Source organism: Aplidium turbinatum, chromosome 14, assembly GCF_918807975.1.
Source record: "Aplidium turbinatum chromosome 14, kaAplTurb1.1, whole genome shotgun sequence".
Taxonomy (NCBI): Eukaryota; Metazoa; Chordata; class Ascidiacea; order Aplousobranchia; family Polyclinidae; genus Aplidium; species Aplidium turbinatum.
The window spans coordinates 20,539,786-20,553,936 of NC_137485.1; the positions used below are offsets into that span (position 1 = coordinate 20,539,786).

Below are 14,151 nucleotides of genomic sequence, written 5' to 3' on the forward strand. Positions count from 1 at the left end.
TCATCCTATAATTGCAAGGATGAAGATATGAATTTTTTTAACGAAAAGAAGACAGTGTGAAGCGTCAGCACCTGGATTCAACAAGGAGATTCCAGCAACATTCCAAAGGCAATGTTCTGCTGCTTTTGTTTATAAACCTTTTTTGTAATTTTTTTCTTACATAAAAACTGAATGGGCCACAGAACTTTTATGCAAACAAAAATGGGCCACGAAAGAAAAAAGGTTGAGAACCACTGGCCCAGGCTATAACTTAAATTCTAAACAAAACCTCTACCCCAATCCAAATTTAACAAGATGAATTTGGTTAGCCTACATACAGAGTGTGCATCTGGATAAAATATTGCTCCTAAAATGCCTGAAAAGCAACCAAACCAAGATTTTATTTGTTAATTTTTTTTGGGAAGGAGGGGGCAGCCCCCCACGCCTCCTATCCATTTCATTTATTTGGACAATAAGTTTTGCATTGCATTGTTTATTTATGTTATAAATTTTGCTTTGTTAAATTCTTGTCCTTTCCCAACCCTTTTCTACATCCCCATCTGCATTTTCGGCATAGCCTATTTACTATTATTTTCTATAAAATCTTAAAAGTTGTTTACCCTTTGCTAAAATGATGAATGTAATTTTTTCCCCACATTGAAAGAGTTTGCCGCTCTAAACGGTTTCTGGTCCTATTTTTAAGAGTAATCACAAAACTCAGGACCCACCAGTGGATTTCGTGGGGAGGTTGGCTCGGGATAGTGCTCACATGGCCCTGTATAGGCTAGGCTAAACTCAATCACCAACCTTTGTAGAGTTTCTCGGAAAAGCCGAAAGAAATGCAGGTTGTGAAGCATTAAAATATAGCTGCTACACAGAAATAGCGTGGACTACAACGTTTTCAAACTGTAGCAAAGAAGATTTTATTTATCAACATCAGTCAAGCAACCATGTGTCAATGATGATAGTCATAGACCGACTTAATAATTTCACTGATAACCTTTTTTTTAATAGATTCTATTTGAAAAAGAGCTCCAAATAAATTTGATTTAGTCATCAAACCTCATTGTTGTTAGTTTATGATTTTACTGTAGGTACCAGTAGGTTGTTCGGTTGCATCCTGCAGTAGCCTACATTTGGCTGCATAGATCCTAATAGCTAAAAGTTATGATCTGCAATTCATTTCAACATCGAGAAGCCGACACGGAGGTGAACACTGAACAGATGTCAAAATCACTTTATTAGGCTAACCGATATATTTTTCTTCGGGATACTTTGTCTTTTTATATTTTGTGACCGCGCAGAGTGACAACTGAAAAATTACAGGCCTATGGTAGGCTACCAGTCTACCATAGCATGCACAAAGTTTCTGAAGTAGGCTATCTTTTGTAGCCGCCAATAGGCTACTTAGGCCCATTATAATGTGGGAAAACCGCCTTCTGTAGACCGGAGGAAAAAACTGTCGGGAGATCTATTTTGCCAACGAGTTAACTCCCATTGTTTATCTCACCGAAACACCAACCAACCGTCGTTTTGAAAGTTATGGATGATCTTAAACATAGACTAGTTGGAAACCAACGAAAATGTTGCTCCCTATGCAAAGGATTTTTGAAAAATAAATTGTAAGAAAAGCTTCGTGTGGTGAGCAATTGAGCATGGCGTGTTGCGTAGCTAATCTCCAACCTGTTGAAAGTGACAGGATGTCGACAATGTGTTCTGTGCTTTAAATTGGTGTCGAGCTTCCAAATATAACTGGGCCATGAAACCTATTACGGCAGAATAATGAGTGAAGTTCGGGGGGGGGGGGGGGGAAAGACGAAAACCGTTGTTTATCGGAAGTGTGGGCTAATCCACTTTCTGACTTCAAAGGGGAGTTTTCGCGTTTTGATATCACACGCGTTCCTCAGAATCATGGACAACGGCCCAGGACGCCTTCCATGACCATCCTGGAATCTATAAATCAGACCCAAGTAAAACAAAACACAATATCTTCTATCTCAACAAAAAGCAACGAAACAACAAGCTACAGTCAGAAAACAACTTAAGCCGTTTTAACATTGATTATCTGTCAACGTTAAAACAGCGTAATCTGAATTTCTGGACAAGCTAAAGAATTTTTTTTTAAAACTTCTCATTTTTCATCAGCAAAATGCACAAATGCAGAGAAATGATAAATTTTTATCAGCAGAAGAATTAAAAAGCAAAGAATTAAGAGCAATAATGTGTCGGGAACAAGTGATATAACAAAATGATTTTAAAAGCTCAGTTCAAATAAATAATTCCACAAAGTAACATGTAGTGCCAACTAAGAACACTTACTACATTTTACACGTCAAAATCAACTCGTGTATTACGTGAGGTTAAGAAAGCTAACGTTATTGAGCACGATACTGACCAATCTTTTATTCTAGTCACCATGAATATAAAATGTGTTGCTAACATATAAAATAAATTGTTAAATGAATTTTCCTATGACATCGTTCAAAGCTTAGACATTCAACATGAATGGTAATTATCGATTATCCCATAGCAACTGTTACTTGCGTAAAGAAGAAAACTGGTAAACAATAATTCATTTTAAAACAACAGATAAAAATAAATGTTTCCATAGCAACCTCAAGCAGTATCATCACAACGATCTCTCCATTAATGTTAAAACTGCGGGTTCGTTTGCACGATTTCATAACTATCGGTGGGTTGCTACGGAAAGCCATACGCGGCCAGCAAATAAATCCTTTTCACATTGATTCAAACAGTATCTGTAGGACGTTGAGTCAATGTTCAAAAGGAATTGTTTGCTGGCTGAAAATAATGTGGAAAGAGTTGAAAAGCTTTCAGCAAGGCGACAGAACAAGTTTTTTCAAATCTTTAAGTTTTTTTCAAATCTTTAAGTTTTTTTCAAATCTTAAAGATTGAGCTCTCGGCGATTGAGCTCTTGTAAAGTTACACACAAGAAAAAAAAAACCCAACAAAATGCTGATTAAATCTTTGCAACTGACATGGACGGCGCAAGAGACCAAAGACTTCAAAACGAAATTATGGCAAATTATTTAAACGTGATTGTGCAAAGTTCCCACAGATGGTGGTTTGCAGCTGCATCGGTCAATTACGCGTCACATATCAAGAGAGCACAGTAGGCCAGGTGGTTCGATTAATAAGCTACCCCACAGCGACCGGATCAACTGCACATGATATTGCTGGGGAGTTAGTTTTGTTCCGCAAACATCACGCAGATAACTTTTGACATTGCAATGCCGGGGGCTTGCGCTTGCGTTTTAAAAGTGCGAAAATTGAAAAAAAAATAAACATCCGCAAAACTTTTATTTCGTCAAATCGGCTTTAAATTCAAAGGAGAAAATATGGTCGTCCTATGCTTGGAAATGCCTTGCGAAAAAACTAGCTCTGTTTGAATTTAGAAAAACTCAGTACAGCAATTCAAAGGTCCTAATGAATGTAACTGCAGCTCATTTCGGGACGCGGAGGTTTACAAATTGGCGGATCCACACACTTCGGGATTAATGTAATGAGATCTCACCTGGAGTGTTGAAACCGTGCGTCATACGTGTCGTCATTACTCTTTAGTCCATGAAATAAGCAAGAAAGCACGCTTGAAAGAACAAGAACACGCTGCCGGTATTGGTTCAGCATTGCTTGCTCAAGAAAGTGCGATTACTGCCATACAATTTCAAGTCAATAAAACTAAACTGACTTATTCAATAGAATAGATTTGTAAGAAAGCCAAGCTAGATGAATCGCCTGCTTGAGCCGGTACAAGTGGGAAGAATTATTTCAAATGAAATCAAATGAAAAGCTTTTTTTTTTATCAGATCAAGTCAACGCTGTAAAATTTCTACACAAAAAATGCGCTGAAATTCAATAAATATAAAGCGACCAGTACGTGAGAGATGCAGACAAATGAATCGAGTCTTTAACATTGGCACTCTACTGATCTGGTAGCTTGACAGAGTCATAAGGTACTGGGTGGGTTAGCTGTAGCCACCATTCACCTTTGTAATTTTAAGTTAAAAAAAAAACTTCAAAACAACCCACTTATCACCATCCAGTTCCCCTTCATAGCAATTAAACCCTTGATTCTCTTAGAGGGGTGCAGCAACACAATTTTGCACTGCCTCTTGCAACTGTGGATGCTCCTTTCAAATTGGAACAATCTTTCAGATTCTACAACACTGGGGCTTCTACTCAACTTTAATTTCAAATATCTCGGAAGATCAACAGGCAAGATGCTTTCATTGCATTCTCTACGTCGGTATTTTATCATTCGCTCAAATGAATCGTCAACGAGCACAACACAAATGTTGGCTGGAGGTCATAACATTAAATATAGAGATGTACCGATATATCGGTATCGGTGATATCGGCCATTTTTTGAGTATCGGTATCGGTAAAATTTGGCCGATACTGTGGACGATACTAAACATGCAAAAAAGGCGTTTGCTGCGGATTTTCTGAAGAACCAAAGATATAGATTTTTTAAAGTAGTAACTAACGTCACATTGATGTAGAAAAATAACAACCTGTTCAAATTTTTGATACCTCACACTCCCATGACTTCATGCGCGCACCTTTTGGCATTGTTTGCTTACAGTGATTTTTTCACTCAAACAAAACGTTTTGTTTCAGCAGTGTTGCGTTGTTCGATTCTTAAGTTGTGAAGGAGACTCAATTTCTCCAATATTTATCATTTGTGAAAAAAAGAGAATTTCGACACTTTAAACCCTGATTAACGTAAAGTCAATAGAGGATTCGCGTGAAGCAGATACAAAAGCATCTAATTTAGTGAAAAAAATTGAATGCAGTAATATTGACGACCTTTTAAAGTACATGTAGTTCAAACAGAAATAGAAAATGTTGGGTGGAAATTCAAGTTTATCATTTGTGTTTCTTTTTTACTCTCAGCAGAGGATAAACCCAGGCCAAGACTACCCAGGTAGCAAAAATGTATAATTTTGCATCGTTTTTACGTTGCTAACCGTTTAAAAAAACCATGTAACTTGGTTGTTTTTAGTAAGCTGGTTCTATCAGTTTGTGATTTAATTTCCACCTTTCGTTGTAATAAACTCACCAAGCTTAAACAATGTCATGGCAGAATAAGTAGGCTCAAAATGAAAGCAATGGGACTACGAATCCTCACTAAACTAATCAATAAATGGTCTTGCTGCGCCTAAGATGAAAACCTCATTGTGAAGAAAGGAGCGTTCTTCCCGGCTATCAGCACAAGGTTGAGCACTCACTAGTACAGCGAGCTGTTGCGATTCGCTAACCATAACGGTGTAGCTTCCACGCTAGCCATTTTGACCATCCAATCAACTATACGTTTCTCGGCAGCCGTTTTGTAGCAAGAATTGACATCGACAAGAATTGAAATGGCTGGTGTGGAAGCTACACCGTTGTGGTTAGCGAATCGCAACAGCTCGCTGTACTAGTGTGTGCTCAACCTTGGGCTGATTGCCGGGAGGAACGCTCCTTTCTTCACAATGAGGTTCTCATCTTAGGCGCAACAAGACCATTTATTGATTAGTTTAGTGAGGATTCGTAGTCCCATTGCTTTCATTTTGAGCCTACTTATTCTGCCATGACATTGTTTAAGCTTGGTGAGTTTATTACAACGAAAGGTGGAAATTAAATCACAAACTGATAGAACCAGCTTACTAAAAACAACCAAGTTACATGTTTTTTTTTATACGTTTAGCAACGTAAAAACGATGCAAAATTATACATTTTTGCTACCTGTGTAGTCTTGGCCTGGCAAAAGCTTTTCAACTAAACGACAAGCGCCCTTAGGTTGCACATTACTTGTCGAATAGTTTTTGTACGACTACACAAATCACTTGGTTTACATTTTACATCTTATTATCAATTATGATAGCTTATTTGGAGAGTTTGCGCGAACACTTTATGAATTTTTCAGAAACACCAATTATGGTGTAATGTTTCTTCCCTTATACCTCAGTCCTCAATTACGGTGGACTTTCATTAATTACTAAAACCTACTATTATGAGTTATGACACAACAATGCGGTTGAGATTGGATTCTTAAATCTTTAATAAATTATGCCAATTGAAAGCTTTCTTAATAGTTTTATGCAAATAAGGTAAAACTTCGAATTCTATATAATTCCTTGCAAATACCAAAATTGCTTCTTTTTGTAACACCAAAGTATCGGCCAAAATATCGGTATCAGTATCGGCCTAAAAAAGTGATATCGGTATCGGCCAAAATAGTGGCATCGGTACATCTCTAAATATTTAAATCCGTCTAATATCACGTTCAGAGAAGTATTCGCTATTCAACACATGGATATTATTTAAGAGATTCAATTTGCTGTCAATTATATTCACAAAGCTGCAGAGCCCAACGGCTGAAAAAAACCCAGCACTTTCCTCGCCTTGGTACAAAATCTCTTAGTTTCTACGACTTGAAGGTGACAAAACGATCACACAATATCGTGCCAAAGAAGCCAACATTTCGTGCGTTCAACTAAGTGCAACATGCCATCATCCACTCTCTACCAAGAAGTGAACTTGCGTACTATCAATACAACAAGGTCGTCTATTTTCGAGGAAACACACAAAGCTATGAAAGAAAATGCGTGTGGTGCGAAGGTGTTGAACGCTTGTTGTCACTGCATTAAAATCGCAACTTGTTTTGTCACTTCAGCGTCAGGGTCGACAATGAAACGATAGAACAGTTGAGATGAGCAGTTTGAAGAAACGATCAGGCTACTGCGAGGTCGTACTTATTTGTTCTTGCGCTGTGTTTCCGCTCTCTAGGATTGTTGTTGGGATGACTTCCTGGTGTTGTTACACCGTCATGTTTGTTATTTAGTTCCAGTGGATCCAAGATGTGACAGATCTTGTCCTCCGCCAATCTCGGGGAGTGGGATCTCCGATGAGAGGATAGGCTCGAGCGACCAGGTTGCCGCAAATTGTTTGGAGCAGTACCAGCAGAGGAAGTGGAAGATTTTGCAGATCTTCTGCCTCTTCCTTGCTGCTGAGTGGTTGCTGGTGTTGCAGACGATAATATACTGGCATATTGAGGAGGAAATATTTCATCCATCATCCGAAGAGGTGGAAGATCGGGAGCTTTTGATCCTCCCCAGGAGGAGCTCGACCCTTTCCTGGCAAACATAAAAGAGGTTTCAAAATGAACATGCAAAAGACTTCGTGGTGAAACAACAATTTAACATGAAAGTGGAGTATTCACATAAAAAATAAGACAAAGGACATGAATGACGTGACGATGAGAAAAGAGACAGATCTGATGAATGACGAAACAAAACGGTGACAAAAAAGAGACGCAAGTAAATGAAGATTAAAAAGAGAAACAAAAGTCAATAACAAACTCTGACACCAGCTAGTTTCTTTTCTCGTGAGATGAAAATTTACTACTTGATGCATCTGGTGGAAGGTGAGGAGAATCCGGGTAAAGTTGCAAGGACTCTTGGAGACTCGAAGACTTCATAAATGGATGAACATTTTTTTGTGTAGGTCGCCCCCCGCTGGATTTCATTTGAGATTTTCGGCGCTGACGCGACAGATGAGCCGGGACGAGAGATGGGGCGTCAAGAGAGGACTGAGATGCTGAGTCTGATTCTTTGCTAGATTTCTCAATTGAAGATTTTATGTGGAGAAGCAAAGACGATTCCATGTCACTCCCTTGAGCACATCTCTGGACCCTGAATCTTGAGGAAAAACTATGAGAAAGGAATGATGTAAATAAAAAGCAGAAGCCGATGCATGAATTCACGAGGAAAAATATGGAAAAGAGTAAGATGAACATGCAATGTTAAAAATGCTTTTATTAATATTCCACAAGGTTGCAATCGTGAAATCAAGCATGATTCATGCGGTGGCATCTTCCAGTTCACCTTAGTGTAGGAATATGTTTACAAAACTACTTACAACAAATTTCAAGTTACTGTCCAAAGTTAATAATTGAATAAAGACGTAATTGAAACATACGTCCTTAAGCATATAGACAATCAAAATAGGATAAAAACGAGTGGTTATTGTGACTGCTCTGTTTCCATTATTACCATGCGAAAATTGCCAGATAAACTTACCTCTGTCCTGATGATGCGCTTCCGGCGCAGTAGTCGAATTGCATGAGACAGAAAATGAGATCGGATGACACGAGAACGAATTTATCAGGGGGGCTTGATATCACGTAGCGCTTCGATGTTGGGGTCGCAAGCTGATCATTGACGTCTCGAAACCTGCATCGATTTGTTGTGTCATTGTATTTTCGTCAATAACATGCCCGAAACAAAAAATACAGTTCCACCAACTACAACAAGTGATGTACCAGGATGTCAATGAACAGGCGGAAAAGCCATGAAATTTAAAAACGTGCCTGAATAGTAGTTAATATCTGCAACTGGTACAGCCACAGAACAAACAAACACTAAACAAACTTTCGACAGCTGCTGCTGCTCACGAATAAATTATTTTTACTTTGAGAATGTTTAAGTTTTTTTTGGCAAGATTCGGTCCGACTCGAGTTAACATGGATCAACGGTCTATGGTGATAAGACAAAAGCGACGCGGCTTGTGACAATATTCTCACTTCAAAACCAGTTAATAAGTTGAGTAATCTCTCAAGGTTCATCGCTCACACAACGTTTGTTCCGTATAAAATTGTCCTGTAGCACATCACTCACCGATATATCCCAAAACACAAAAGGTTGTAAGTCTTCAACGCTTCAACAAACAGTTCCCCATAATATCCACCTTTCTGTTTACATAAAATAATAATTTAGACTCGACCAACGCGTTGCATTATGCACGCGATTGACAGCACATACCAAAACGTCAATTTCGCCCCGTTAGCTCAGTGGTTACGCGCTTGACTTAGGATCACAGGGCGCTGGTTCGACTCTCGGGGTGTGTGTTTGAGCAACGCATTCCAGGGCTGCTCTCCATTCAGCGGCATCTAATGAATGGAATAATTCCAGGCAAAAACACTTTAACAATCGGAAACTTTACTCGGCCAATCTCGGCAACCGGACATGCGCCAAGAGCCTTTACAAGTATGCGACACTACCAGGAATAATCTATCAAGGCTTTGTCAGTCCGAGGATAAAGATTCAAAACCAACCAAATTGAATTATCAACTACTCACCCCAATTTCAGCAAACGGACCATCAAATAGTGCAAGTTGAGCAACCCTGCATCTGTCTCTGTTGGAGAGTGTTTCAACATTGCTGTAGCCCCCACGAAGAGTGTTACCCTCCGCTAGAATTGCTTCCAACTCGGGGGTAGCGCCGCCAGTTATGAGGGTGCGAATCAACGTCAGTGTGTTGCTATTGAAGTAAGCCTGAATGGAGGATATCAATTAAACATCACAAGTAATGAGCAACTGCAACAAAGGACAGTGAGCAGAAGTTGGCAGTAGCGCGCTACTTTTGTAGCCCCGCTATATATTTGTTGGAGTAGCGGCTGCAGCAGTGGGGCTACTTTTTTTCGCTACCCGCTACTTTCCAATTTAAAGTGAAAGAAGTAACTCGTTTTTGGAAATTTTTTGTGGAAACAATGCATGAAAAAATCAAAGCAGTAATCATTCGACTATTGCGGGAAATCTTGATACCACGTCACGTTGATACCGGCAAGAGTGACACAAACACCAGTCACGACTCCGAGGATGAATGCTATGGTGTGCTGTATCGCATGAAACGTCGGTACGAAAAGAAAAGTCAATTGTGGAGGCTGTTCTTTCAGACGGAAGCAAGTCCTTGAGCTTTCCTAGTGCCGATTTACAACGTTTGTTCATTAAACAACATTCGCTATTGCTTTCAGTGCTGCGGTGGAGACATTCTTCTCTGTTGGAAAACACGTGCAGGACTTAGCGGGTCCCATTTTAAAGCGTTTGTGTTTTTGAAAGATGCGTAACAATAATTTTCACCTAAAACGTGTTTTCTACAGTATAACGACGTTGAAATGACAGTGTAAACGAATGATATCCGTCCGCCCGGATAGCTCAGTTGGTTAGCGCGTGACTTCGTGATCGAAAAAGCTTCAAGATCAAGCGGCGCTGGTTCGACTCTCGGGGTGTGCGCTTGAGCAACTCATTTCAAGACTGCTCTCCATTCAGCGGCACCTAGTGAATGAAATAATTCCCCGGCAACAAACACTTCAACAATCGGGAAACTTCACTCTGCCAATCTCGGTAACCGGCCCTGCGTCAATAGCCTCTGCAAGTATGCGAAACTACCAGGAATAACCAATCAAGGCTTTGTCAGTCCGAGGATAAAGATTCAAAACCAAACCAATCATTCGTTTTCAAGGTCATTTCAACGTCACAAAGTCAGTCTAAGTTAAGGCAAAAGTAGCGGAAGAAGTAACGGTAGCGCGAGCTACTTTAGCACGAGTAGCGGATGCCCACCACTGATAGTTAGAGCAAGCAATCAAGGCAAATTAAACACAAATAAACCAAATAAGTACACTACCTAAAGTCCTAAATCAGGGATGTGCAACCTTTATTACAGGAGGGCCAGGTATAAATATTTGGGTGAAATCGCGGCCGCACGTTTATTTAACATATGCTTTTTAGTAGTTGCAGGCACAAAAAAGTAGTTTTTTTGTTATTCATGTTATTCTTATGGCATTATTAGGGGTTATCTCCTTCCAAACGTAATAATAATTTTTTCTCTGTAGTCTTGTATTGAGATCATTCAGGTGCGTAGTTAAATCAACCAAGAAAACTAGATCGCATATCCAACTTTTGTCTTCCATTTCAGTTATTGGGTGCCCTTTTAGTTTCAAAAATTCACGACTTCTTTCCGCAATTCGTAATATCTTCGCAACATGCAGCCCTTGCTTAATCAACGCACCTAGGAAAAGTACAGTAGATCTTTATGTGCCCTGTTGAAATCATCCAGAAACTTTTGAAACTGACAATGGTTGAGCCCTCGTGCTGGAATGAAATTTACTGCCTTAATAACCGGGATCAAGACGTGTTTGAACTTCAAGGATTTGCGCACAGGTTTTGCTGGTGAATGATAAAATGAAAAATTGCTATGTCATCATCGATTTTTCTCTCCCTCAAGGCAGACTTCAAGAGACCTATAAATCCAATGCCAGTTCCGAACATGGATCGAGCACCATCAGTTGCGATTCAGCAAAAACTGGACAAGTCCAGTTCGAACTTGTCAAAAGCATTAATCAATTCAGGAAAGATGTCAGCCCCAGTTGTCGTGCTCTTCATTGACTGTAGTGACAGAAGCTCTTCCGTTTCGTTCAAGTCTTTGTCCACTCCTTCTACAAATATGGCCAACTGTGTTGTGTCCTTTTGGTCCGTACTTTCATCGATCGGAATATTTCATGAAACAAAGTTCTTCACCTTATCCCTGAGAGTGTCACTAATATCACAAGCAAGATCATCGATACGCCTCGCTATCATCCACCGTGACAGACTTATTTTCTCGCTCACTCTTCAATTTAGGGCACATTTCTTCTGCGACATCGATAAGACACTGCTTCACAAAATTACCGTCAGAATACGGTTTTATAGTTTGAGCTGTTTCCTGTGCAATTCTGTGCCTCTGATCTACTGACGTTCCAAATAATTAAATACAATCGGATTAGCGGTGGCTGGTGGGAGACTTCTAAGATGGTTAACAGAAGGTGCGAAGTCTATAATAATCCACTTCACAATGAATTGTTCACACGTACCAGACTAAACTAAATTATAAACACGTTTCGTGGGCCGCATACAATTCAAAATTGGCACATCTTCACGGGCCGCACAATTTTTCTTCGCGGGCCGCATTTGGCCCGCGGGCCGCACGTTGCACACCCCTGTCCTAAATAAATACACCACACACGTTGTCTTCGGTACAGAGACCAGCAATCTAAAAATCTTACTATTTTTTTAGTCGTGCCAGGCTTACACCCGGTAGCTGAGGATTTAGATTAAGTGGACGGGAAGGCAAGGAAGCCAATCTTCGTGTCCAGTGTCCACCTTCAAGTATGCCTTTAAGTGTCCTGCCAGAGACACTGTCGCATACTTTTGAGGGGTGTGGAACCAGCGCCGTTTCAAGCGTCGTACCAAGGCTCGCAGCTGTGTAGCCGACATCTTGGTAATGAAAGCAACAATGGCAACCGGTCATAGCTTACCGCACTAACGAGCGAATCCAGCACGCTGACAGCGAATGCCGTGCCACAAGCGAAAGGTTGGGTGAGGTACAGCTCAGTGTTGGGGTCGTCGTCGTCGTCCTGGTCCAGGAACTGAACGTTTGTGTCGTTTACTGAAGATCAATAAAAACCGTCAATACTGGGAAGAAATAACAACCGAACTAATGAGGTCTGAAAAGTTACCCAGTTTAAATTCTAAAAAAATGTATTTCTACATTCTACAGTCTACACATTATTATAAAATTAACGCGAACCAATTTAATTTTTGGCTACACAATAAGCGATTCGAGTGGAGATCGAACGCAGACTTTCCACTCTCCTTTACAATTAACGATTTTCTATGCTCTCGTGCTGTCTTCGTTGCCGAGTATATGCAGAAAGTGTTGTTCTGCATGAGTACAAGTGGCGCGACTTGAAAGCCAACACGTCTGTTGTTTCAGCTGTTGTGGCACCTTAGGTTGCCTAATCAGTGATGCAATTCAATGTAAAACAATCTGCTTTGAATCAAATAAAGCAAAATCTTTGAAGAGTGTTCAGCTACGTAAAACTTGGTAACCAAAAAACTAAAACACTGCATTTTTGTGGCATTTTAGACATTTTTAACATGGAAATAACAAAATCGAATGATGAGGACACACGTACGTGTCGAAAACGTTTGAGTTTATTTTATTTTAATTATGTTATATTTTGTGTGAAATAAAGTATGCTAAACCCGCTAAAGTTACTATGTTTTATTTTTCTATGGTTCAACAAAGCAAACTCTCTACCAAAGCTTTATAAGAAAGAGTTGGAAAATATTACTACCAATAAATAATTACTTTGATACGTTATTGCGTTACCGTACATCAATGATAATTGGGAAAATCTTATATTTTCCGTGACATGATCTTCAAGTTTGGGATAACTTGGAAGTAAAAGCATGGGTCAAAACTTGAATCTGCCATATGTACTGCATATCAACCTGAACTTAAGCCACAAAAATTGCCGCAAGTTCAACGCCCTGCAATGTGACCAGCAACATTGTGTCACGTGATCTTTGGTCGGACCCTAGGCGTCATGTTTTAATAGTCCATGAAAATCCAAACTCACTCAGTTCTGTTATCATCGGGATATTGACCCCGTCCATGGTGCCTTTCGATGAGGACTGGGAGTCAGGATTCCCGTATGGAGGAAAACCTAAAAAGAATGAGAAACTTTCTGTTTTATAAATACACTCACATTACTTTTGATTGATTGATTGATCGCTTGAATCTTTATCCTCGGACTGGGAAAGCTTCTTGCAGAGCTTAATCCTGGCAGTTTCGCATACTTGTAGAGGCTTTGAATCACTGACGCAGGCCCGGTCACCGAGATTGACAGAGTGAAGTTTCCGATTGTTGAAGTCTTGTTACCGGGGAACTATTCCATCCATTAGATGCCGCTGCATGGAGAGCAGCCCTTAACGTGCGTTGCTCAAGCGCACACCCCGAGAGTCGAACCAGCGCCGCTTGATCTTGAATTTTCTTCGTTCCAGAAGTGACGCGCTAACCAATTGAGCTATCGGGGCGGACTGACTGTTTTAAAACTGCACCACGAGAATAACTCAGCTTTGGCTTCATTTGGCCCTGGAAGTTCCTCCGATATTCATGGCAGTGATGATGACAATTGGCTGGACAATGTCCATCAACAATGGATCTCAACAACAACTGTGACGGCCAGATACACTACCGAATGTTCATCGCGATTTCAAATTGGGCAATTACAGAGATTCGTGTTCGATATCACTCTAGAGTGCACACAACAAAGAATAACAAAGCAATAATCGGAAATGCGCGGTGATAGAGAAAGCAAGAAGTTAAGTGAAGCCGTCGACCATTGAAATTACAAATCGAGAATAATCCGGCGCATTGCAGTTTCAACCAGGGCTGTGAAGTCGGGAGAAAAATAGACGACTCTGATATTTATAAATGGTCGACTACTTCAATATTGCCAGATTTTTTTTTTAATTTTTGTCCTTTTTTATTTATTTTTATTTCCACT

General features: G+C 40.0%; 1 protein-coding gene across 1 annotated transcript in view; it reads right to left on the reverse strand.

The window, feature by feature from the left end:
* Positions 1-5,291: 5,291 nt before the first annotated feature.
* The window catches only part of LOC145782722 (calcium-activated potassium channel subunit alpha-1-like), a 50,032-nt gene continuing 41,172 nt past the window's right edge, over positions 5,292-14,151 (reverse strand). Inside the window, exons 23-28 of the mRNA XM_082594478.1 lie at positions 13,222-13,308; positions 12,115-12,245; positions 9,122-9,316; positions 8,661-8,734; positions 8,064-8,216; positions 5,292-7,118 (exon numbers count right to left, since the gene is read on the reverse strand). Coding sequence (XP_082450604.1) covers positions 6,716-7,118; positions 8,064-8,216; positions 8,661-8,734; positions 9,122-9,316; positions 12,115-12,245; positions 13,222-13,308 — 1,043 coding nt within the window. The 3' untranslated portion in view covers positions 5,292-6,715. The remainder of the gene's footprint in view (positions 7,119-8,063; positions 8,217-8,660; positions 8,735-9,121; positions 9,317-12,114; positions 12,246-13,221; positions 13,309-14,151) is intronic.